This window comes from Mirounga angustirostris, unplaced genomic scaffold (assembly GCF_029215605.1).
Source record: "Mirounga angustirostris isolate CCGP_5_RB_7025 unplaced genomic scaffold, mMirAng1.0.hap1 SCAF_3, whole genome shotgun sequence".
Taxonomy (NCBI): domain Eukaryota; kingdom Metazoa; phylum Chordata; class Mammalia; order Carnivora; family Phocidae; genus Mirounga; species Mirounga angustirostris.
Window position 1 is genome coordinate 78092618 of NW_026991711.1, and position 27969 is coordinate 78120586.

The window sequence follows — 27969 nt, forward strand, 5'->3', positions numbered from 1 at the left end:
ACAAGGGTTAACAGCTGATAGACTTAAAACCATTCTGCACCGGGCGCCTGGGTGGCTCAGATGGTTAAGCATCTGCCTTCGGCTCAGTTCATGATCCCAGGGTCCTGGGATCGAGTCCCGCATCAGGCTCCCTGCTAAGCGGGGAGCCTGCTTCTCCCTCTGCCTCTGCCTCTCTCTCTCTCTGTCTCTCTGACTCTCATGAATAAATAAATAAAACTTAAAAAAAAAAAAAAACCATTCTGCACCTATACAACTACTATATTTGTCAGTTTCAGTACAGTTTTAATTACATGAGCTATTCAATACAATATAAAATTGGCTTTGTGTTCAATGATTTTGCCCAACTGTAGGCTAATGTCAGTGTTCTGAGCACGTTTAAGGTAGGCTAGGCTAAGCTGTGATGTTCGGTAGGTTAGGTCTCTTGGATGCATTTTTGACTTAGGATATTTTCAGCTCACTGTGGATTTTTTGGGGACGCAACCCCATCATAACTCGAGGAAGATCTGTATTTGAGTAATAGATCTCCCTGTATGTAATCAGTCTCCTGAAAGCTGTGCCTTGGACATGCCGTGCCCCACTCCCCTCACCCCTGGCAAAGGAGAAGGAGGAAGAGAGGTCCTGCAGCCAATTCTTGATTAATTGTTCTAAAAAAAAAAGAGGACTTTTAGTATAAGTAACACAAAACAACAACTTGCCTGGGATATAATAAGTGATAGTTTCTGAAATGTCAGAAGGAAAGAGGGAAGAGGATGCCTGGAAAAGCAACTTCTAGGAAGTTGAAAGTAGACATCTTCCCCCACTGACTTTAATCCTGTCATAGTTGTGGGGCGCCTGGGTGGCTCAGTCGTTAAGCTTCTGCCTTCAGTTCGGGTCATGATCCCAGGGTCCTGGGATCGAGCCCTGCATCGGGCTCCCTGCTCAGCGGGAAGCCTGCTTCTCCCTCTCCCACTCCCCCTGCTTGTATTCCCTCTCTCGCTGTGTCTCTCTCTCTCTGTCAAATAAATAAATAAATAAATAAATAAATAAATAAATAAATAAATAAAATCCTGTCATAGTTGTTTGTTTGTTTTAACTGTATTAGAATGTTTATGCTGAGCTTGATGCTGAGAGGATTTTAAATGGCTTAGAAAAGTGCTATTGTGGGCAATAATTTTTACATGGAGAGAAAAATAGCATACAGATGAAGTTATAGAAAAGATTAAAATAATGCTGTAAGATCTTGTGTTATATTTGACGTTAATCATAAATTTGATCTTAAATTTAGCAACAAGTTCAAAGAGAACAGGCCAGTTATATGCTTCATAATAGTCGGTTGCTTAGAAACAACTAAATCTGGGAATAAGACAGTTATTTTCTACTGTTTCATAAAGAGGATACTGTAGCATCATTATAGTAAGAAGTATAGCAAGAAGTTTCATATGGCAGTTTTTTATAATCTCTAAGTGGGACATTTGCATAACCAAAAAATATTAGGTAAGTGGCAAAATGCTTACCATTACAGTATAGTCCTGAGAAAACCGTTCAAGGAGGGGGTGCCCACTTAAGTCTGTTGCTGCTGAGATGGTGAAAACAGAAGGCTGGGCTTTGGGTGTGGCAGTAGGAAAGGTGTTGGTGACCTTGATGAGGAATTTCAGTGAAATATTGGGGACAGAAATTTAATTGGAATGTGTTGAGGAGAGATGGTGAAGTAAGGAAGCAAAAAATATGAATAGAGATATTTCATTCTGCAAGTGTTACTGTAGAGGATATTCAAGAAGACACAAGATACGAAACCAAGGTAAGGTTTTGTTTTAAGATGTAAGACAATAGAAGACATTTGAATGCTGATAAAATGATGTAATAAAGAGACAAAATTGTTACAGATCTGTGAGGGGGTAATTATAGGTTGAAGTCTTTGAGAAAGGAAGTTATATGGAGTCAAGACCACAGGTAGAAAGGTTGGACTTTGACAGTAAAAAGGATTCTTCTTCTGTTGTAACAGGAGTGAAAGCAAAGGGTTTGGTTAGTCCCAGAAGCTGGCTCTAGACCTAATTCCACACTTTCCTTCTATTAAAAAACAAACAGGTAAAAAGAGCCTGGTTGTGAACTGCTCTGGAAAAATGGGCCATGTCAGAGGAATCTGTAATGACTGCCACTAGAGAGAAAAACCCATAAAGATAGTGGGAAGGGGTTAACAGAGTTCATGAAGAATGAGAGCTTAGAAACAACAGTTACAATGATTATAGGACTAATTACCATAAAATTCTAATGGCTTTGTTTTGGTGAGTTTTTCCAGTGTTACTTAAAGTATCATCTAATAAGTTATTTTGAAGAAAAATTTGTACTATGAGTTTACTCTAAGTAATATACTGTACCGTGGTATTACATTTTAAAATATTTAAAGTCTAAAATAGTAAGAGAACACCAAGGATGGTTTATTTTCCTCTGATAATATTTAAATTCACATTTGAACTCCTATTTTATATTTTGTGGGTACGACCCGACTTAAACCAAATGGTCACAAATTTTAGATAAATAAAAGCAAGGAGTGTGGATCATTGTGTTTAAACTGTCAAACAAATATATTAATTGGGAAGTGAATTTGCAAATTTCATTAAATGTAATGCATTTCTGTTATATATGAATGAATAATTTAAAAACCCCAGTCATGTAATTAATACAGTGGAGCTATTTTAATTTGCTGTGACGACCCTACACAATTCATAAAATTAAATTGGTGTTGCTTTCTTTTATTCCAGGTTGTCTGACTGTATTTGTGGTGATTATTTTTGTGAAAAGGGGGTAAAAGACAATAATACCACTAGCAATGGGTAAAACACAAACTTACTGGAGTATACTTGAATTGGAGTGTATATGTGAGCAGTGCATTGGGTTTAATGATAGTACCTTTAAAATTGGTATGCCAAGGGCAGTAAACTTTACAGCAACATTCAGAAGTTTAATAACCATGAAACGCTGAAAGGCCAGTGAAGACTAAAGCTTTCTTTAGTCAACAGTAAAGCAAGAATGCAAAGACGTTTTTATTCTTTATTGCCTCAGGTAAAAATGTCTCTAGAAACAGATAAATGATGACAAAGCTTTGATGGTAATAAACCCAAATGGAAGTAAAAAATCAAAGTGTGTAAATGGCTAGATTATGAAAAGAAAGATGACAAAGTTATACCCTGTAATTAGATGTAATTTGTGCTTTTGGCATAGCTATTTGTCCTACATGAATGAGAGGTTGTCTTACTTTCCTTCCTTGTATAATAGGACAGTACTTATATATCCTACTGTAAATCTTTTGTGGTACTTTTCTCGGGGGTGCAGGGACCAAGGAAAAAAAGAAAAACAAATTGTAATATCAAAGCAGAAGTGTATTTTAATCTTTCCTTTGGCAATTATATTTGTTTAGCTGAACCTAAGGAAAAAATTCTGTTTGCCCTTATTCTATAAAACATAGGTTCTAGTAGATCATGTATACAAATTAATGCTCTTGTTATTGTGAATTTTAGAGTTTTATGAATTACAACAGTGTATAAACATATCATAAGCCACCAGTAGTGGCAGTATATGAATTAAAATTTGAATATGAATGTTAAATGTTTCAAATTATAAATAATTTCTCTCTAGAAATAATACTTAATGAATCATATGTTTAAGTACAGCCTGGTCCATGTAGAAAATTTTTATTGACATCTATGAAAGTTCCATGAATGGGTGATACGTAGAATGAAAGTTGTGGTTACTATTAATTAAGAAATACAGCCTTATAAAGTCTTAAATTTATCCACATATATTGTATGATTCATGTATTATGTACTAGAAACTTTATACCTTGTTTCCTATTACATGTGAGTTCCAAGCATCTCCCTCCTCAGTTCTTCATGACTTAGCTGGTATCTGCCTTGGAAATGCAAAGCATTTTTTAAATTAGACATAATAAACCTTAAATAGTAAAGTGCAGTGTTTTTTCACAAATTGTTCTAGATATTTCAAAGCAAAATATGATTGACTTAACTAAATCTGGGAGTATCGTGTCATTTTTCTCATTTGCTAGTATACGCGATTAGAATTAGAATACATAAGAAATTATAAATGGGTTGATTTCTATATTTTGTGTGTGTGTGCAGTGTAAATACCAAGAAATTAAAATCACACTATTAAAAGTGTTTTAAAGACAATTTTTTTTTTCAGTTTAATTTGGTCATAATTGCCCAGTTAAGAACCAGCTCAAAACAGAAGCAGAGCCCTAATGTGGCTTCTGCCTCTGTTTAAACCCACAGTCCTGGGGAGTTGCTTGGAATTGCTCCAGGGTTGAAGTCCATGTCAGGAGACTGCTGTTGTAGTATAGTACTACTTGTATGTGTTGCTTCAGTATATGTCCCATAGCTGTGACTGCATACTGCAAAGGAAAAACAGTAAATAGCTGAGCATCTTCTAAAAGCTCATCTGATTATCAGTCCTACATACATCGAAGTATAATGTGAAAGCCTTATCTCTTCTAGTAGACATACCAAGTGTAAGATACTTTAATAGGCAAGCCAAAAAAGAATGATTATAAACAAACACTGGTTTTTAACCAGGAAACCATTGCAATAGAAAGTGGACAGTCAGTGGAATAATATGAGCCAAAGACACAAACGTGATACTAACTAATCATGTTTTATTTGTAATTGACTTTTTTATGTAGTACTACAATTGTTTTGTTTTTAAATTAGGACTTTGAGTTTCAAGAGTGCACTTGACCACTAGGCAGTGATTAAATCCTTCTTAAATTACAGTCATGAAAAGATGGCTTCTTGAAACACTATCAAAATACTATTTTATTGTGGTTATTGAAATTCCTTGAAATATCTTAGGAAGGGAGTTGGAGCTGTTGGCTATATCTTGATTCTTAAAGATTACTTATATTGTCTTTTTTTCTTGAAATTTGTGTATATTATAGAAAATTGAAAGGGCAAAAAGGAATGTGTAAAAATCATCTCTCTTTACTATGACTTAAAAAAATTGTCATTGTTAAAGTTTTGGATTTTATATCTTGAATAGGAAGGTTTTTCTTAAAATTTTGGAAGACAATATTATTAACAAAATATTATTTTTTCATGTTACAGAAATAAAGTTAATGAAAGTGAGCTGTCTTTGCCCTTTTAGGGACTGTCTCTTGCCCCATGTCCTTGCTGTCCATCTCTTCTTATTCATATTTCTCTTTAGTTTTTCTACTAAAAGCTGTTAAGAATTTATTATGCTTAGTGTGATGACAGTTTCCTTATATAGAGTAGTGCCTAGTTTGGGGAAAGCAACCTACAATGGCTTTAGCAACATATCGGTGGAAAAGTATAGTGATACAAAAATCAGAATTGTGCATTATAGTGTTGTATTTCATTTGTACCTCAATTTTTAAGGAGTTGTGCAGATACATATAAGATTTTATTAAGACCAAGCTTTTATTTGGTATTTGTATATAGCAGAGATGTCCTTTAGTACATTGTTCTGGTTAGACCGCAATTGCTTATTCTTTACTTAAATTAATCTACTTTAGCTGGTGGAAAATGTAAGACATTTTTAAAGGACCTGGAATTAATAGATTTCTCATTTTATACTTACTCCTATTTGGGAAGCTTTTTTTTTTTCCTTTGAAATTTTGAGAGATCCCTGCAGGGGCCCCTGGGTGGCTCAGTCAGTTAAGCGTCTGCCTTCAGCTCAGGTCCTGGGACCAAGCCCCGCAGCGGGCTCCCTGCTTAGCGGAAAGTCTACTTCTCCCTCTCACTCTCCTCTGTGCTCCCTCTCAAATAAATAAATAAAATCTTTAAAAAAAAGAGAAAGAGAGATCCCTACAACTATATGTTGAAAAAAGATGGAATCTGATAGTCATCTCAGTTATTTATAGTTAATTATATACACTGTTATGGGCAGTGCTTAAAATTGGAGCATTTTATTTACTAATTGTATTTTACCATATTATCACTTTTGCTGATTTGTCAATCTTTGAATAGGTTGTGAATCTATTAAGAATGTGATAAAAGGTATATGCTTTGTTCTCAAAGTGCATATACAATTTTCACATGATATTTCAGGGAGTTACGAACACCAAGAAATATGACCACGTGGTGTAGAGTTTAGGGCCTCTGCTCTGATTTTTTTTTAGGTTACATCTCTTTTCCCTTCTGGCTTCTTAATATTGGTCTTTCTTCATATTATGAAATGTTGTATCTAAAGTTATCGTCTAGGTCATTGCTTCTATCACGTCTCACTGCGTTTCTCCTAGCTTTTCAATTTTACCCTCAAATCAGATAATTTATGGTATTTACCTTTACTTTTTTCATATTTACTCTTCCCTCTCATCAGTTCTTCACTTCTGTTCTGACTCTCTACATTCTCTTTTCTAGCCCAGTGTATGTTCCATTAGCCTTATTACACTAGCTTATCCTGTGTATAGCTTTATAAATGGTACACCACATTTGTCAATTACCATATCCCTCTCCTTTAAATATTAAAGGCCCGTTGTCTGAGGAAGCATCTTCAATTTTATTCTGTTTACCCTCTAGCCTGTGAGTGGGTTGGGTTATTCAAGTTCTCAGAGCCTAAGGAGTCTACTTATAAGTTCATAGGAATATTATTAATATTGGTAGTATGTAGTACATATATAAAGTATTTTTTAAAGATTTATTTATTTATATTAGGGAGAGAGAGAGGGTTGGGGAGAGGGAGAGAGAGTCCCAAGCAGACTCTGTGCCAAGGCAGGAGCCCCATGCAGGGCTCGATCCCACAACCCCAGGACCACGACCCAACCCAAAACCAAGACTTCCAACCGACTTAGCCACCCAGGTGCCCCCATATATAAGTTTTTTAAAGTTTATAAGTTAAAAGTATCTAACCAATAGCAATAAATATTTAGAAACTAATTTTACACCAGAAGGGACAGAATCCATCCAAGTCTTTAAATATTCAGTTATTCTTTGAGACTTCCCTAACAATTCAAGTTTGGAGATGTGGGTTCCCTGAATCATTTCAGCCCTTTAGGCTCTGTTTATTCTAGCCTACAAATATATCTGTTCCTTCTTTCCCCCAGGCTTCCCAAGATTTAACTAGTTATTCTCTTAGTTATAAAGAGTACAGGAGTAAATTATCACCAAATAAATTTTAACAAGATTACCCAAGTGCTAGTTCTGTCCATGCCTACCCTTAAAGTACATATGTAACAAGTTATCATCAACTACAGGTTTTCACTGGTTTTGTTTTCTTATGTAAGATTCTAAAGTTCTCAGGGGTCAAGGTAAAGATTTTTCTTTTCTTTTTTTAAAGATTTTATTTATTTGTCAGAGAGAGAGAGCACAAGCAGAGGGAGCGGCAGGCAGAGGGAGAAGCAGGCTCCCCACTAAGCAAGGAGCCCAATACGGGGCTCGATCCCAGGACTCTGGGATCATGACCTGAGCCAAAGGCAGATGCCCAAACGACTGAGCCACCCAGGCGTCCCAAGATAAAGATTTTTCTTTAAGATGCGCCCAGAGAACTTCATATTCAGTACACACCTCACTGTTGCCTAGGCAAATGCTAACAATTCTGCTAACTTAGTAAGTGAAAATTCTTTTCCATTTTTTTATTTAGCAGTTGTTTACTTTAGTTATGCTTGGTACTACCTTAAAGCAAAAAAAAAAAAAAAAAAAAATCTGGTTTTCCAGTCAGTATATAGCAAATTCTATTATGGAATCTTTTTAAATCTTCACTGTTGCACTATTTTCAAAAATTACTGAATGAGAGCGTGGATATCTTCTCATGAAATTTGTCCAAAGAATGAGGTAAAAGCAGAAAGGGAGATTTTGGCAAATCTTTGCCAGGTCTTAAGTGATTTGCTTGAATAATAAATTAATTTGCCAAAATAAATAGTCATATCTGTGTATTAGTTGTCTTTTTGTATTGTGTAATCTATTACTTTATTTACTGGTAATGTAATTTACAGACATCAACAGATATACAGATGGCATGCACCTTAGTACCTTTGCTAGTAAACTCTGTTTTGCCAATGCTTGGTAAAATGTCTGGCTCATCCCCTGCTCATTTCCTACAAGTACATTCTAATAGCAAAATTTTATCATAAATATACTGCATTAAGTTATGTCAGTGAACTGCAAGCCAAAGCTGAAAAAAAATCCATTAAAACCTAATCCAAACATGGTATAAGGCCCAAAATCCGTTAAATCATTCATTCATATTTACTTACAGGAGAGTGTGAAGCAGCTGGTATAATCCAGTTTCAGAGCATTCTGTTTCTGGGATTCCATGATTTCTGTGATAGGCAAAAAATAAGGCAATGTTCTTTGGTATGGTTAACACTGCCACCACCTGTCAGTGGCTTTACCTCTTTCCTCTTATTATGAAGGCATTCTTTAAATCTGAAGTATGTAACAGGATGCAGTAATTTGTGGTTATAATAAAAGGAAACAAAGAGCCTTTATTTCCATTTGTGTGCAAACTTCTTTAGTGCAATTACACATGACAAAGTACATACATAGCTATCTAAAGATATTTCAATAAATTAATATGGTTTATAATGTAAACACAAAAAACTTTTGCATATTTGTTCAAAAACTAAAATCTTCTAAATTATTTTTTTAAGATTTTTAAATTATTTTTTTAATGTCACACTCTGAGTTGGGAATTGATTCCCATTTATAAAGATCCATGCATTCCTGCCACACTTTTTTTTTTTTTTTTTAACCATTTAGCAATATTAACCATGTAGTAGGCACTGGTGATACAGAAGGGAAAAAAGATATTTTCTGTTCTTAAAGAATTCTTTGTATGGGGCCACAGACAGTTCCAGTACAGAGTCGTTAGGACTTAATAAAAATTTACTCAGGGTTCTCTGTGCTTCTACTGAGAGGCTACCTAACCCAAAATGGGTACTCGAGGAAGGACTCCTAGAACAGTAACTGCCAGAATTATTTCTTAACAAATAAGTTAGCCAAATGAAAAGAGGGACAAGAAACAACTAACTATATTACATGCTTAGTTTTGTGAAGTGTTTTAATTACAGTCAGAAGCAATAAGTGGTTATTTAATCTGTCTTCTAGAAAGGTATGCAGTGAAGTTTTGTTGAAGCCCATGGAAGGGTAGCCCCATCAGTACTGAAGCTAAGGACACCAGCAAGCCAATCAGTTTTAGGAAAATCATATTAGCAATGAACAAAACTAAGGTTGACATTTTAAGTTAGTACAATATTCATTTTGCACAAAGACCCAGTTCATTAAAAAATAATAATAATAGTACCAATGAAATTTTTTAAATAGAAATGTAATTTTGTTCTTAGAGATTGCAAATCTGCCCCTTCATTCAGGTTTTCGTTACCTTTCCATGTTTACCTGAGAGTTTTTTTTTAAAATTTGTTTTAGGTGCGCCTGGGTGTCTCCATCGTTAAGCATCTGCCTTCGGCTCAGGTCATGATCCCAGGGTCCTGGGATCGAGCCCCTCATCGGGCTCCCTGCTCGGCGGGAAGCCTGCTTCTCCCTCTCCCACTCCCCCTGCTTGTGTTCCCTCTTTCGCTGTCTCTCTCTCTCTGTCAAATAAATAAATAAAATCTTTTTTTTTTTTTAATTTATTTGCAAGAGAGAGAATGAGAGACAGAGAGCATGAGAGGGAGGAGGGTCAGAGGGAGAAACAGACTCCCTGCTGAGCAGGGAGCCCGATGTGGGACTCGATCCCGGGACTCCAGGATCATGACCTGAGCCGAAGGCAGTCGCTTAACCAACTGAGCCACCCAGGCACCCTAAATAAATAAAATCTTAAAAAAAAAAAAAAAAATTTGTTTTATTTTTGTTTTGGGTACAATTTCTTTTTTTATACAAACAACATATTGCTCTTTTCAAAAATAATTCCAGTCTTTGACCAAATTTTGGGTAGGGTTAGGGTGTGGGGCTTAAGGGGCTTGGTGATAGGCAAATTGCTATCAGTATTCAGCCACAAGCATTAACAGCCATCCTCACAATGAGTTTCCTGTTGCCTGAGGGGACAGGCTGTCTTTTGCTGGGGATTGGGGATATGGAAGTTTGAGTAGATCACAGAGAATGTGGGAACCTGGAGGGAAAGCAGTGCAGAATCCTATAGGAATGAATTGCTTTCCTTCTGCAGTCCCAAACTATAAAATACTTAGACTACAGACTGCAGCTGTTCCCCACGAAGGGGTGGGAGGGAGGAGAGAGGGATCCTTTAATCCATCCCTTCTTTGCTCCATACTGTGTCATGTATTGTAAGATACAATATCCTAAATGTTGTTATCTCTAGTGGTATCCTCTGTTTATGACTCAGTTCTCTGATAGCACCACTTTCCCCAGGCTTACTTGAAATTCTCAGTTTTGAGGAGACCTTTTTGCATGGATATGTAAGATTCCAGAAATTAGATCCATCTTCCATCACAAAAGGTTCCTTGTTCCTGATCTGCTTCCTAAGAAGATAGATCACAATCTAGATAAATCTACTGAGACTAGACCTGTTGCTAGTTTTCTACTTAAATTTAATTGTATCATCTTGAAAAATATTAGTCTGGTGCATATCTCATTTTTAAAAAGTAAGAAGTCGAAATGTCATGGTTGATAAATAACATTGAAAAATAGTTACCACAGTTTGAAATTTATCCTTGCGAGACATACACATCTGCTAAACGCTAGTTGCTCCTTTCACACTACTGTCTAGCACTTCCCACCTTCCATTCCATTATGCTTCCCCCACTAGAAAGTGAATGTCTCTTCATTTTACCTCTATACAATGCTTGGTCATAGGAGACACATGATATTTCTTAAATAGGTTCATGTTGAATAGTTGTAGATAGAGTTAAAGTAATATTTACCTTCTGTGTGGGCATGGGGATGGGAGGGGTAATAAGCTGAAGTAACTCCGTTTCCTAAGGAAAATGTTATTTAGTTATGGTTTCAATGAGTGATATTGATGAAACTTTAGAAGGGTATTGAAGTTTTAAGTTAAGACTCTAGTCTTTTTTTTAATCATGTGAAGCTAATTTAAACTTTTCATTAAGAGCGTAAACAAAAATTTATGTAGTTATGTACCTCCTGCAAGGTAATTATGGAGGAAGGGAGAGTGAGTATTCTTCTGCTCAGTGATCTCATCAGGAAAGAGAAATCAGTTACTAAGATGCTTATTTTTTTTACTTATCAGCATCTCCTGACAGTGGCCACTTCTTTACACAGAATTCTGTGGTGGTTTTTTTTATTAATTAATACATATAAGCATGTGCCATTTCATTACCGTGTTTATCTAAGAAAAGTCACACTAGCTTTCTTTCAGTCTCTGGGAAGAAGTCTAGACTAGGCCATCACTAGATCAGACAATGTTCAGAAGCCACCCAGCGTAGTTCCCAGAGCTTCCAGGTCTCCCAGGTCTCCCAGGAGGCACTTCTGTCTCCTTGGCTAATACTCTGTCATTTTGTAGAGTTTATTGTGAAATACAGCTTATGCAGTGAATATTTCTAATTTAGTCTGGCACTACTTTGTTTCATGTACATAAAATCTCCCCCATTCAGAACAAAATGGAAACGTTTTAATGACTGCAATTTTCCAATTGTAAAGTTTTCTTAAGAAGAAAATACAGTCTTTCAATTAGCCACAGAAAGTTCAAAAACAACAAAGCAATTACATTGTATCCAGACTGCTACAAATTCCAAAATAAAGGTCCCAGATGAATATGGTTTTACTACATCTTATCTAATGCATTGTAGGGTATATTGGATATATTAAAAGCATTGCAAGGAAGGCTTTCTTTTCTCACTTTCTTCTCGAGAATGCAGAAACCAAAAATGTCCAACAAAGAACAGAGAACGGACTTTTTCAGATTTGTCACTTCATGGATAAAATGTAGACAGAATGGTGACGCACCTGTTGCTTTAAAGGCAATAAACTAGAGAAATGTTTTAACAGAAGTCATCAGCTTTCAAAGATCTCTTTTATCCAGCCACATCACTCATTGCTCTTAATTCCTTTGTCACATTTTTTCCTGCATTACAAGTAATCCTTGAAATCCATGGAGCATTTTATATATAACCAGAACCATGTGGATGGTTCTCACGTGTTCAGTGTAGCCCCAAATCCCAGCGTTTCTGCTGCCCCTCCTTTCCCATGTATTTAGCTTTAGATGCAGGTTTGAGAAGCAAATAGTTGTGGTAATAGGAATTCATCCCCACTGCCATCACTTTCCACCTACCAAGACTCTAAATTCGGTCTCTGGTGGGTTTCAGATAACAGAGAGCCACCAACAGGCCCTCCACAGCTCTTTGATCTCTACCACTGCATTCTATACTCTTCTTTCTGGGGAGCTAGTTCCTCTAGCAGCTGCTTCCCTCATGCCAGTCCATTGGTTATTTATGTGTAACAGTATACATTGGCCAACAGAGTAGATTTGTAGAAGTTTCTTACGGAATCTCATTATTCAGATAAAGATTAAGAATAATGGTTAGTCCATTCCTAGTGGAACAGTTCTCTCGAACTGCAGTAAATAAGTTGAGAGGAGGGGCAAAAAAGTTTTTTCTAGCCCTTCAGGTTGAGTAGCTTCAGTGTGCTCTCCCCTGGGCACTGCTTTCATTTCCCCACATAACATGTAAGAGTGATACATGTCTTTTAAGAATAACCTGAGGAAAAAAAAAAAAAAAAAAAGAACCTGAGAAATAAATGACATCTTTTATTGTCCTTTTTTGTTTTGTTTTGTTTTAACTACTTAGAAAACAGTTTTTAAGATATCCAGCAATAGGGGCATTGTGGTTTTAACCTTATTTAGATTTTCTAACATCTACCTTATTTAGGTTTTCTGAAAGAGACTAAAACTGATCAGTGTCCCCTGAGGTCTTGTAGGCTTATTCAAACCCAAAGTACATACACATAGGGCAGTGGCAAACAGAGTAGCAAATTCTAGTCTTGATTTCAGTAAAGTTTTTTTTTCCCCACTGTATTTTGGAAATTGATGTTTGATTTTGCTCTTTTCTCTTCCAGGAGCACAGCAGTTATTCATAAGTTGAGTCCTTTGCGTCTGTCATACGTGTGCATATTCTTTTCCCTGATTGCTTTTCTTTGTGATTTTCTTTGCCTTCTGTGTGATTTTTTTTTTCCTATCACATAGTCCATATATTTTCTGCAAGGTTGATTTTAATCTTTTCTGTTTCTTAAAGTATTTTAAGGTTAATAATGGTGTCTTCCTCTTAGTTAGCTAGACCAACTCCTTTTTCAGGTATTTATTTCTATTGTCTTGCATCTTATCTTTGCTCTCTGATGTTATAAAGTTGCCACTTTCATTTCCTATAACTTTTATTTTCTTTCAGAATGTGATTTTCATTGTTCATTGTTTCTTATTGTTCATCTTCATATTTTCCCACAGAATTTGCATAGGCCCAACACTAGGTTTTTAACAGATGTTCCAGCCAAATATGTTGTTTGCAAACAATGTGAATGTTTATCCTTGACTCCTTTCCATCCTGATCTAAGCACTGTTTTTATATTTGTGTTAGAATATTAGCCAAAGAACAGGATGTTCATAGTTCTATCAACTGTTCAATCTTTTAGCTGCCTGAGGGATCTGTGGTCATGAATACAGTATTTTCCCTCTGCCCAACCAAGTCATAACTTGCTGATGCTGGCCCACCTTTGACAGAACACAGGAGGGAAAAAAGGACAACCGTTGGGCCTATAGTGAATGCAGAGAGTGACAGGAGCTACTTTTCTCTGGCCTGCGCAGTCCCTTCAAACTGGGAAACGTCAGTGACAGCACTACCCCTGTCCCATATGGTAATTTTGTACAGATTAGAAAAACATACCCCTTCCTCAGTGCACTTTGCTGCCTGCCATTTGCTGGACAACTGCATGGTGATTCCAGTGAATGGTGCCCCTTAGAGTTGTGCAGTTCACACAGCTCTACAGGGTGGCCCTAACCAGTGAGGAATTTCAGGATTTCAGCCTCTCGTGGTTCAACCTCTCTCCCTTACATGGCACTCCTCTCTGGAAGAAGAAACTAATTTTCAGTCCTACTGTTGTCTTACCATTTGATCCAAATTATCAGAAGATCCTTCTAGGACCAGTTTAAAGTAGGCAGTTAGGAGCTAGCTAGCATCAGTATGGCTGTACTTAACTGCTTTTTGGTCTTTTTGTCATGTTGTGGGAAGGAGGTTTTAAGAACTTTTACTTAACACTTTCTCATCAGTATTTTGGGTTTTGGGTTTTTTGTTTTGTTTTTTAATGACCCTTTGATTTTATTAGGAGTTAACTCTCTCTAGAAGGTACCTTATACCCCCTTTTTTAGAGGAAACTAGTATAGTAGAAAGGATCTTCCCAGATTTTATTTTCAAGTGGATTATTATATTGATTGAGATTAAAAACCAAAAATCGAAAGGGTAAACTTGTTTATGTAGTAGATCCTTTAATACCTGGAGAGTCCAACTTCCTCTGATGCTGATACTTTCTCCAGAGCATTGAAACAGCCGTCACTACTTAGAAGGATTTTAGACATGAATATTGATATTTATGCTGACATTTATATCCTAAATAGTCAAAATTATGGTTTGCCTTATAATACTTTTTATCTTTGAAAGGAATTGATTTAGCCCTAGGAAAAAGCAGTAACATTCTCTTGACATCCTGCAATCCTCCAAACCTATATGTTAGCATACTGAAATGCTGTTTGTAGATGCTTTTCCTGTAAGTGATACTTCATTATGACTAAGAATACACTAGTGGTAAGTTCTTTTAAAGGTGTATGTTAAAATATTCCATGCTCATGGATCGGAAGAATAAACATTGTTAAAATGTCTATGCTACCCAGAGCAATCTATACCTTCAGTGCCATCCCGGTCAAAATTCCAATGACATTTTTCAAAGTGCTGGAACAAACAACCCTAAAATTTGTATGGAATCAGAAAAGACCCCGAATCGCCAAGGAAATGTTGAAAAAGAAAAACAAAGCTGGGGGCATCACGTTGCCCGATTTCAAGCTATATTACAAAGCTGTGATCACCAAGACAGCATGGTACTGGCACAAAAACAGACATATAGACCAATGGAGCAGAATAGAGCACCCAGATATGGACCCTCAACTCTATGGTCAAATAATCTTCGACAAAGCAGGAAAAAACATGCAATGGAAAAAAGTCTCTTCAATAAATGATGTTGGGAAAATTGGACAGCCACATGCAGAAGAATGAAACTCGACCATTCTCTAACACCAGTCACAAAGATAAACTCAAAATGGATGAAAGACCTCACCAAAAAAATCCTAGGGGAGAACATAGGCAGTAACCTCTTTGACATCGCCCACAGCAGCTTCTTTCAAGATACATCTCCAAAAGCTAGTGAAACAAAAGCAAAAATGAACTTTTGGGACTTCATCAAGATAAAAAGCTTCTGCACAGCAAAGGAAACAGTCAACAAAACAGAGGCAACCCACAGAATGGGAGAAGATGTTTGCAAATGACACTACAGATAAAGGGCTGGTATCCAAGATCTATAAAGAACTTCTCAAACTCAACACCCAAAAAACAAATAATCAAGTCAAAAAATGGGCAGAAGATTTGAAAAGACACTTCTCTGAAGAAGACATACAAATGGCTAACAGACACATGAAAAAATGTTCATCGTCATTAGCCATCAGGGAAATTCAAATCAAAACCACATTGAGATACCACCTTACACCAGTTAGAATGGCAAAAAATGGACAGAGCAAGAAACAACAAATGTTGGAGAGGTTGTGGAGAAAGGGGAACCCTCTTACACTGTTGGTGGGAATGCAAGTTGGTACAGCCACTTTGGAAAACAGTGTGGAGGTTCCTCAAAAATTTAAAAGTAGAGCTACCCTATGACCCAGCAATTGCACTACTGGGTATTTACCCCAAAGACACAGATGTAGTGAAAAGAAGGGCCATATGCACCCCAATGTTCATAGCAGCAATGTCCGCAATAGCCAAACTGTGGAAAGAGCCGAGATGCCCTTCAACAGATGAATGGATAAAGATGTGGTCCATATATACAATGGAATATTACTCAGTCATCAGAAAGGATGAATACCCAACTTTTACATCAACATGGATGGGACTGGAGGAGATTATGCTAAGTGAAATAAGTCAAGCAGAGAAAGTCAATTATCATATGGTTTCACTTATTTGTGGAACATAAGGAATGGCATGGAGGACATTAGGAGAAGGAAGGGAAAAATGAAGGGGGGGGATATCGGAGGGAGAGATGAACCATGAGAGACTATGGACTCTGAAAAACAAACAGGGTTTTAGAGGGGAAGGGGGAGGGGGGGAAAGATTAGCCTGGTGATGGGTATTGAGGAGGGCACGTCCTGCATGGAGCACTGGGTGTTATACGAAAACAATGGATCGTGGATCACCACATCAAAAACTAATGATGTATTGTATGGTGACTAACATAATAAAATTAAAAATATATATATAAAAAATAATAAATTTTTAAAGGTGTATGTTAACAATATTGGAAAGATAAAGAGATTTACATCCTGTGGTCTAATTTTCTTTGACATGCAATAGTATTTATGACAAGCCCAAACTACATCTACTTATATTTTTCTGAAAGACATTCCATTTTCAGTCACGATTCTAATCATTTTCAGTTTATATAAACATAGCCCTGGTATTTTTATATAACAGGCACTCTGCAAAGTACTTTGGATATATAGTAGATCAGACAGTAATGCTGAATTTATATAGCATCATTGGGAGTGTGCATGTGAGTGAATCTTCCAGATGACTAAAATTACCCTTGTAAGTAATTAAACATCCTTTTTATGCAAGATATGTATTTAAAGCAGTTAAACTGTGTTACATATTTTCATACATTTTTAATAGAACATTCCCTACATAATTAGCAGTTTCTCGGTGCCTGAAGATCATCACCATAAATAGACCCAGAGGCCACTGATTGGTTGTTTAACAGTGGTTGGTCCAGACTATTGCAGCCATGTCTGTTTTATATTATTTTTCTCTCCTATGTCACTGTCAGGCTATGTAGATCTCCTGTCTGCCATCAGTATATGTGACTCTAACATGTATAACTTAATGTTTTTAATGTGCTGGGATTTTGAAACTTACTAACCCAAGTTTATTAGATTGATGTATAGGTTAAGAGTAAGTGCTGAATCATGGTATGAGATATCCTATAGAATCAGCCATGTAGGTTCCAGTGTCTTACATATATGGTGACTATTGTATAAATTAACAAAAGAAGATGTCAGTAGTCAAGATGATCTTTCCAGTATAGTATGTCTGCTCTTCTCCTCTTTGATCCATTTTTTTTCATGTACCCCAGAGACCTACACCATGGATCTGGCAGCCCAAAGCTCAGAAATGACTTTATTATAATTTGCTGTGCGGTAGTTCCTTATACTCCTCTTTTGTGATCTGGTTCAACTATCCCCTGCTCTGTGATGCCTTTCTTAAGTCTTCCAAGTAACAAGGCAGTTAATTGGTCCTCTTTCTGCCTTCTCACAGATTTTTTTTTTTATATATATTTCCTGTTAGAGCATTTGTTAAAATTATGATATCATAGTTATAATAGCTAACCTTCTAAAAGCACTTAGAATGTGCTGGGTGTTATGTTAAGGGCTTTATGTGTATTATTTCATTGAACACTCATTCTTTAAAAGACTCTTTGAATAATTCACAGAGATGAAAAGATACAGCATAGAGAATGTAGTCAATAATATTGTAATAACTTGTATGGTGATAGATAGTGACTACATTTGTTGTGGTAAGCATTGATTAATGTATAGAATTGTTGAATCAATATGCTGTACACCTGAAACTAATATAACATTGTATGTTAATTATACTTAACTTTTTTTAATGAATAAAAAATAAAAGACCCTTTGACATAGATAATCTGTTTTCTCCATTTTCCAAATTAGGGTTAAGTGAAGGAGAGGGTCATATAACTTGGCCAAGTGATAGAGCTGGGATTTAAATCCAGGCACTTTGATTACAGTTTCCACATTTTTCACATCAGTCAGATGAAGCACAGAGAGGTAACTGGTCCAAGGTCACATATCTAGTAAGTGACAGAACTAGAATTTGAATTCCAGGCAGTTTGACCTCAGGGACAGTGTTCTTAATTATTTATTTGCTATCCAACAGTCCCCTTTGTAAACTCCTTAAAAGGAAAACCTCATAGTATCCATCATATATCTATAGAACAGTGACGCATAAGAGGTTCTTTAAAAAAGGAGGGCATTTGATATAATGAGCACTGGGTGTCATATGCAACTGATGAATCACTAAATTCTACCCTCAAAACTAATAATACACTATATGTTAACTAACTTGAAATTAAATTTAAAAAAGAGATTCTTAAATGTTTGAGAATGAATTAATGAACTTTTCACTGCCTGATATGTAACAATACAGATAAGCTAGGATTTGCTCGTAGATCGTTACTCTCAGATATAACTTTAATATTTTGACCTTTATTATTCCTCCTCATTGTCTCCATCCAAACTGATATTCTAACTACACTCACCAAAGTCTACAAGCCATTGTCTTTGCCTTAGTTCAGTTTGTCAAGCCCAACCTACCACAGATAGGCCACACATATACCAAAGTAAGAAAGAGACTAAAGAAAGTGAGTGGAGATTAAAGGAAATGAGTACCCACAACAATATCAATAACAATAACAACAATAATAGTTCAAGGAATATGAGAACAGCAGCTAACAATTTTTAAAAAGCCCCCTGAAAACTCCTGATTTTCGGGCGACTGGCTGGTTCAGTCAGTAGAGCATGGGACTCTTGATCTTGAGGTTGTAAGTTTGAGCCCCATGTTGGGTGTAGAGATTACTTAAGTTAAAGTTTTTAAAAATAAAATAAAGCCACCTAAAACATGCAAGGGAAGGAGAGAAAGGAAGGGGAAGTGAGAAAAAAGAGAGCATGCAAACATATGAGTAGGAAAAGCACAGAGATGAAAGAAAGGGTTGGGGAGGAAGGGAAAATTGTTAATTCTTGACAATTAATTCCATCCAGTAAGTCTGAGATTTGATCAAAATGGTTATACAAATGAAGTAAGGCAGAAATAAAATAATAAAAATGGCAAATTAAATGTAACATTACGTGTCGTATGTTTATACTTCAATAAAAAATGGTAAATTGTCTAAATTCTATGAAGTAAGCATAGCGGCGCCCGGGTGGCTCAGTCGTTAAGCGTCTGCCTTCGGCTCAGGTCATGTTCCCAGGGTCCTGGGATCGAGCCCCACATCGGGCTCCCTGCTCCGCGGGAAGCCTGCTTCTCCCTCTCCCGCTCCCCCTGATTGTGTTCCCTCTCTTGCTGTGTCTCTCTCTGTCACATAAATAAATAAAATCTTTAAAAAAAAAGCATAAATATATATTGCACATCAATTATAATAGTGGTCTTTTAAAATGTACTTTAAAACTCAACTACTGGTTGGCTTGGTCAGAGGAGCATGCAACTCTTGATCTCAGGGTCATGAGGTCAAGCCCCATGTTGGGTGTAGAGATTACTAAAGAAATAAATAAACTTAAAATTCAACTATGATAAAGGTGACCTAAATAAAACTGATTTGTTGGTTCATCAGCTTGGAATTACAAAAGCTCTAGCAATTAGCTCTAGCTCTAGCTTTAAAACAATATTTTTCCCTCTACAAAAATTTTATTGTAGCAAAGAAACATATTAGAAATCCTACTTACTTTAAGTTTGATTGAACAAGAGCAGTAATACATACCATTTAGAAAATGAACAACAGTTAGCCCTAAAAGATGGCTAATTGTTGTTGTAGTCCTTTTTATTCTCTAGAGTCTAGCTTAAATCCCACTGTTTTCATGAGCTTCCTCAGCCATCATTACCCACACTGCTTTCTTTGTTTTCTTAATTTATATAATTCTTAGAGGAGCTAGTATAGGATAGTGCTTGAGCCCAGGGTTGTCATACTGCCTATGCTGTCAGCTTACCTGCTGTGTTGATCTAGGCAAGCAGGTAAACCTTGACAAGCCTTGGTTTCTTCTTTTGTAATATGAGGTTGATAAAGATGATGTCTCTCAAGGTTATTGTGAAGGTTGAGTGAGACCGTGTATGTAAAGATGTTAGCACTTGCCTTGCATATACTACCTGTTTAATTAACATTAGCTATTATTGTTAGGATTAAGTACTGTCCTATTGCTGTCTTGACTCATATGTGTTCTGTCTCTTCCTAGAGTGTCCTCAAGTTAGTAGATGCTCAATTAAGTACTTACTTGAAGGGTAGATGAGGATGCAGGGAAAGACCAGTGTTAAGAGATTGTAAGTTGGGGGCGTCCACTTTATATTCCATAAGAGAAGTGGTAGGATTAGAATCTACAGTGGTGGTGACCCCAGGTGATAGCTGGGTACTCAATAAGCAGAGTGTGAGAGATAATAGAAAGGATTAGAAAAAAAGAGAGACATTATTACTGCTGGCATGGGAGTTAAAAGATTTCGGGGTAGGAGAATAGGTCTGTTTATACCATGAAGTAACAGGAATTAAAGGCCACAATACCAGATTGAATTGTGAGGATGTTGGGTAGGGGTTGTTAGATGTTCGTATATCACACCGTCTACTAATGGAGTCATGGTGGTAGGACAGATTTGTTTTGGAGGTCATTTGTTTATAAGTGACCTCCTAAATTCATGGCCTGTAATTCAGATGACAACTTTAAGGTCAGAAATCAGCCCTTGAAAGGGAGTTTTAGTTTTACCGCCTCTACTTTTTCTTGTTCCCAAGAGAGGATATTTAACCAAAATTGGAAGGGATAACAACCCAACCAACCATTATTTAAAATGGCACTTCCCAGAATAATTGATTCTTCTCAAGACTCTTCAGAGATGTCATGCTTGTGCAAGTTATAGACATACAGGCATACAGAAAATGGTAATCATGAGATAGGGGGATTTTTAGGGTCTAAATCTCCTAAAAGAAAAAAATAGGATTTCTTTGAAAATAGTTTTCATGTCATGCTATAAAAGAGTGGGAGGTTTGTGTTTTTACTTCTTGGTCATTTTCAATATACCAGGAAAGAGTAGGACTGCTGCAAGATGGAGGACAACATGAAAACGAAGAGAGGCAGAGTTGACAATAGTCCGTCCTGCTATGAGACCATTTGAGGAGGAGAATAAATGAGTAATTGACTCCTTTTAGTTGGTTGAAATTTGAAGAGTTTATTTACACAGAAAGGATTGAGTTGGATAAAAAGGTACTCTTTTAATCAGTCAGGAACAACTTAGGTATTAGGAAGTATAAAGAAAGACAGCATTTGTTTAAGGATTTGGAAATATACTATATTTCTGTGTGGATTAGTTACTTTTGTTAATCTCTTACTAGACTATATTAATTTTAGTATTTTTAATGAATTGTTCTCTAAGTTAATAATGTATATGTCCTTACTCAACTTCTTTCAGTTCTTCTAATACACTGTATTCTCTCTCATATCTAGGACTTTGACAGTGCTGTGACATTTACTGAGAAGACTCTTACCCACCCTCCCTTCCCTGTCTCATGTATACTTTCTGTAATTTCATTGCCAAAACACTGAGTGTGTTCTAGTAGGAATTAATGTTTGTCTTGTTTGCCACTGTTTTCCTACATATACTCAGTATCAGTTTGTTAAATAAAATAATAATATATCTGTTACTGTATCTGCCTCATGTATAAAATGTTCAGAGAGTATTAAGAAAATTCAATTTTCTGATTATTATGTAAGAGTATGGACTCATGTAATCAAAGCGTGCCTCAAGTCATTTTTATAGTAGTAATTTAAGGGGAAAGACATGAATAGACAGGTTCTGAAGAAGATAGGGGTTCAGATCATTCCAGTATTATTGAGTATTCTATATATGTCCTGTATTCTGGCATGCACTGTGTAGAACACAAAAGAGGCATAAAACTAGCTTCTCAAGGAAAGCAATTGTCAAAATGGGAGAGAGAATACTAGTCAGAAAACCAAGATCAGCCAAAAAGGAGCTGTTAACTTTGAATTTTGTTGGCTTTGAATTTGCAGAGGTTTAAGCAACTGGAATTCACATTTTTCCCCCATTTCAATTCTAGTCAGTGAACATCACTGTGTGTCAGGGTAAATAATAGGTTCAGTAGCAGTAAGTGTGAAAAGGAAGTAATGTGCCCAGGAAGGATGTTGTGGTCCAGGTCAGAGAAGTGCTTTAAGGAAAGCAATCCAAGGTGAGAGTGTGCTTTTGGATTTCACAGATAATACTCGCATTCTGTGTCAAGATTGCTATATTGACATTGGCGTTTACGTTAACTGCTGTGTTGTGTTCTTCCAGTTTGCCTAGGATACAGTGCCCAGCCATGGATAGGGGGTTAGTGTGGTATTTAATGGATTGAAACACTTTGAGTTGGACACCCCTGGTTTTTTATCCTGGCTGTGCCATTTCCTTTAGTCGCCATATCTACTTTAGTATCTGTTGTTCAGTTATTGTGAGGACTAACTAAATAATTCATGTAGAGTGCTTTATTAGTATAGTCCCTAGCATGTAGTAAGTGCTCAACAAAAGGTTAGCAATAAAGATTTCAATATTGTTTATCTCAGCATTGAGTCAAGGTCTAGGTGCCATTGCCTGAGATATCCAGACTCTTACACTGACAATATTTTACCAGTTCTTGTCCTTTTAGCACTCTCCACCCATGATGTAAATATATTTCTGAAAGCAGAGCTATTTATCAGACATGATATATTTTATCTTTGTGAAAAAGCACAACTTTACTTGATCTTTTGCCTCTACCTTTTTTTTTTTTTTTCAAGATTTTACTTATTTATTTATTTGACAGAGAGAGAGAGCACAAGCAGGGGGAACAGTAGAGGGAGAGGGAGAAGCAGGCTCCCCGCCAGGCAGGAAGTCTGATGCGGGGCTCCATCCCAGAACCCTGGGATCGTGACCTGAGCCGAAGGCAGACACCCAACCATCTGAGCCACCCAGGCACCCCATTGCCTCTACTTTTCTCTCTGATCTGATCTTCTGCCACACTGCTCCTTGAACACACCAGGCTTACCTAGGAACACACACACACACAGAGGAATCTCATGGTCTTTGATTTACTTTACCTCTTGCTTAGGATGCTCTTCCTCCAGAGAGCCCCAGGGCTCACTAACTGTACCTCATTTAGTGTCTTTAAATGTCACCTCTTTAGGAAGGCCTCCCCTGAGTATCCTATCTAAAATACTACTCCTTACGACTTTCTTATCCTGCTTAATATTTCTTTGTGGCACTTCTTATTATCTCACCTTATTTTCTACATGTATTCATTAATTGTCATTTTCCCACTCTCGAATGGAAGTTCTTCAAGTTAGTATCATTCACTGTTTTATCTTCATGCCTGAAAGAGTGGCGAGTAGACAGTCAAGTAAATATTTATTAAATGAATGTTTGAAAGATTTGGAGATTGTTAGACTAAACACTAAAACTACTCTGTAAAGATTATTCTAGAAGTAGCTAAGTTGGGGAATCATACTGAAAAAAGTCTTAAATTGCAATTTCTTTTTCTTTTAGGAAAATGTTGACTCTGGAGAGATGGGAGAAAAATTGTCCCTTCGTAAACAGCGCTTCATGCAATTTTCTTCACTGGAACATGAAGGAGAATATTATATGACACCACGAGACTTCCTCTTTTCAGTAATGTTTGACCAAATGGAACGTAAGTTGTTTTTTGGATTTTTTTTTAAGTTTTTTAAGTTTTTTTTTTTTTTTAGAAATCAAACATTAAGGCTGAAAAACTTCTATTTTTCAGAATTGGTAACAACTTTTCTTCATTTTAATTATAATTCTTTGTACCATGCATTTGCTTATTATTTAGACTTTACATTCTTCATGACACAAGTGTAGTTAAACATTTTATGTATTTATCTAAGAAATAGTTGTTTTGTTTATGGGTTTTTCTAAAGAGCCAAAGGAAAAACAGGTAAGTTTTTAATGTCACTAAATATGTTAATAGAATAATTAATTTATCTGGGATATTAGTTTTTGGTAGTATTGATGTTTTAAATTGGGCAAAGAATGAAACCAGATTAGAGCAATGGGGGGGGGACAAAAATACAATAAGAAGCAAAAATCCAAAAGCTATAATTATGTCATTTTATTTCATAAACCATCAACTTTTTAATTATTCCAAATGATATTAGAAATTCTTAGCTGTATTACCTAAACTAGTCCCTTTTACTTTGCAGAGAGTAAATACAGCCCTATCCTCTGTGCCCTCTATTATAAAAGTGTTCTCTGCAAACTTCTTGCCTTCCTGACACCTGTCAGGGTGCTGGAAGTACTGCCCTGTAGGTAGCTATATGTGGGAAACTGATAAGGGCTAGTGTAAATTGAGTTGAAAAAGGCTACAAAGACTTGGGAAGGCATTTTCAATATTGAGAGATGACTTGAATAAAAACAAAATGAATGATTATGGCATGCTCTACACAGTAAGTTCACCAAGCACTAAAACCAAAGAATTGTGTTAGGGAGTAGTGACAGATCAAATTGCAAAGCAGATGAGGGTCATATTGTACAGGGCCTTTCAATAACCCTATGCAACCATCAGAGGCTTGTATATTTGGTAGAGATGAGTGGACATCATCTTTGACCAGTTGAGGGAGCAGTGAAGGTTTATGAGCAGAAAAGTAAATATAGGTTAATTTGGTACCTCTTTGGAGGGAAGTTTGGCAGTATGTATCAAAACCCTTAAAGTATGTACTTACTTTGTGCAGTAAGTTCACTTCTAGAGAACTAATTAGTCTAAGTAAATAACTGGAGAGATCAAAAAGATATTTTTAAGGTAGTTTACTTTCCAACATGTAAAGAGCTTGAACATCGTCACTCCTGTCCTCACAGCAAGAAAAAAGCTAAAAAACTGAAAGTCAGCAGCTCTTCTTAGATCCATTGAGAATTGAGAATCCTTAGAGAATTGAGACCATAAGGCATAGGAACATGAAAACTGGAGATGGGCAGATACAGAGAAGCAGAGCTTACCCAGAGCAGAAACTACCTGGAAATCACTGCGGCAGCCAGCATCTGGTGGGAACATTTAAAGAGTGATTTGACTAATTGCTAGAATCTGAGCATGGGCTAGCTTGAGAGATAAAAACTTGTGAAGACCCAGCCATGACGGTCTCATGTACTTTTGTGAGTTTTACCTAGCAGAGCCCCACCAGGTTCTCACAGTGAAGATCTGAGAAAAATCTTCCCTCAAGGGGAGGGGAAAAGTAATCATTTTGAAATACTTCCAGAGCATTCTGTTCTCCTTAGCAAAGGCCTGCACAGGAAACTTTTACCAAAGTCTAACCAACCTGGGGGAATGGAAATACCCAACTCTGGCCTCCTCTAGCCTTCCTGTCTCACTTATGAAGGAAGACAAAAAACTGAAAGCACTTGTGAGGATCACAACCCTGGGATACAGGCTCACTAACAGACTGAGACCTAATCATAAGATTATAAAACACTTCTCCTCCCCCCACACCTCACCACACATTAGGAAGGCTCCTAAGGGGGATACAACAGAAAGAACTACACCTCTCAGACCTTATATATGAAGGAGTCTCTAGGGAAATGAAAACAACAGAGGAGACAAAAACAAAGACACCAGAGGAAATGTTTAAAAGCCTCTGACACCTACAACTATAGCAGGCAGTAAACTCATCCTAATGTTATCCAGATAAACATAGAACCTCACACTTAAAACCTATCTCCTTTTTTTTTTAAGATTTTATTTATTTGACAGAGAGACACAGCAAGAGAGGGAACACAAGCAGAAGGAGTGGGAGAGGGAGAAGCAGGCTTCCCGCTGAGCAGGGAGCCCCATGCGGGGCTCGATCCCAGGACCCTGGGATCATGACCTGAGCCGAAGGCAGACGCTTAACGACTGAGCCACCCAGGCGCCCCAAAACCTATCTCCTTAAGTAACATTTACCTAATAGATCTTACCTGGCTCTCAGAAAACTCCGTTGACACGCTAAAAGGCAAAAGGCAGTCTGAAGAGAAAGCAAGCATCAGAACCAGATCCAAATATAGCAAAGATTTTGGAATTAGCAGACCAGAATTTAAAATAACCATGATTAATATAACAAAGTGCTCTAATAGAAAAGTACACAACATATAATAACAGGTAATGTAAGCAGAGATGGGGAAACTCTTAGAATCAAAAAGAAATGCTAGAAATAAAAAACACTATAATAGAAATGAAGAATGCCTTTGATGGGCTCATTAGAATAATGCTCTGGGCTGAAGAAATAATCAGTGAGCTTGAAGACATGTTAATTGAGATTTCTCAAACTGCAAAAAAGAAAGACTGGAAAAAAAACAATGTCCAAGAAGTGTGGGACAAAAATTGTAATGTGCACATAATGGCAATAGCAAAGAAGGAAGAACAGAATAAATATTCAAAGTTATTAACAGCTGAGAAATTTCCAAAATTATTAATAAACACCAAACCACAAATTCAGGAAGCTCACAGAATTCTAAGCAGGCTAAATATTTAAAAAAACAAGAACAAAAAACCCTATACCTAGGCATATCATTCAAACTATAGAAAATCAAAGACAAAATCTTAACAGAAGTCAGGGGGAAAGACCTTACTTAAAGGGAAACAAGGTTAAGAATTATATCATACTTCTCTTCTGAAACCATGCAAGCAAGAAGAGAGTAGAGTAAAATATTTAAAATTTTGGGATAGGGGGAGGAGTTAAGATGGCAGAATAGTAGGGGGACCCTGGGACACAGCTAGATCAACATCAAATCATTTTGAACAACTAGGAAACCGATCTGAGGAAAGAAATGTGAGCTTCAGAGAGTGAATCAGGAGAGAGAAAAGCTGCAGTACTACCGAGTGGTGGGAACCCTTTTCATAGAGCAGTCAGGGATGGAGGGTTGGAGCAAGGCTCGGTGGTGTGGGGATATCGTGGGTCACTGGGGAAGAGAATGTTCCCCTTCCTGGAGTGCATTTGGAAGATGATATTTTGCCTTTCCAAGGACAGAAACCTGCCAGGTGGTTTTGAACCACCGTTCAACAGCAGGGGACAGAGGCACCTGCAGACAGCAGATAACCTGGTTGTGGCTTTTTGCTGTGTTTCAGCATAGACTCTGGGCACTCATACAGGTGTGCAGCTGCTTTTCTGGGACAAAAAGGTGCCAGGTGCAGCACTGCAAGACTCTCAGGAGAAGGGAGCGGGTTCCCGTGCCGCCAGGTACTTTAAGACTTGTTGTTTTGAATCCCAGCTGCCAGCCAGAGATAAAACACTGGAGAATTAGCCTTGGGCAGGCCAACGGCCAGGCACAGATAGGCTGAAGGCAGGGTTCTCATGAAAGCCTGGGACACAGAAGAAAAGATCATTCACTTTTCTGTGAGGGCCTCCTGAACAGTGGCAGCCTCGAGTTTCCCTCCCCCTGTCGAGAGGGCAGGTTGACCCCATCCCCCCCGCCCACCAGCATAGTCAGACTTCAGACAGAACACAACCCCTGGAGTCACTTACACCAAACTCTGCACCCGCCCTCCCCCCGCCCCGCAAGTGCACTGGCAGGGGCATCCTTACAAGGGCTGGTCTGACTGGGAGCCAGTGCAGCAGGCCTCTCTCTCAGAAGGCCAACACAGGCCCTCCCATGCAGCAAGGCTACTGATTGTAGAGTGCTCCAACAGCATCAGCTGCAGTTCAGCTCCAACCCCCATTATTTTTTTATTTTTATTTTTATTTTTTTGTATATTTTCTTCCTCTTTGGCATCAGGCTTATAGTTTTTTGTTCATTTGTTGGCTCGTTTCTTTCTTTTCCTAGTTTTTTGGATCAGGCTTTTTTTTTCCCCTAATTTATTTTTCTTTGGAATCAGGCGTATACTTTTTGATTTGTTTGTTCACTTGTTCCTTTTCCTTTTTTCTTAGATTGGGCTTTTTTTTTTCCTTACTTTCTTTCTTATTAGGCCTATCTTAATAAACAGACCCAAGTACAACAACTTAAAGATCCAAACACGCCCCACTGCAAGCAAG

General features: G+C 37.2%; 1 protein-coding gene across 2 annotated transcripts in view; it reads left to right on the top strand.

Annotated features, from left to right (window-relative positions):
* Positions 1-27969, top strand: part of MICU2 (mitochondrial calcium uptake 2) — a 174572-nt gene that overhangs the window by 16104 nt on the left and 130499 nt on the right. For both annotated transcript variants that reach the window (XM_064586298.1, XM_045869182.3), the window contains exon 2: positions 23504-23648. In XM_064586298.1, the coding sequence (XP_064442368.1) occupies positions 23504-23648 (145 nt within the window). The remainder of the gene's footprint in view (positions 1-23503; positions 23649-27969) is intronic.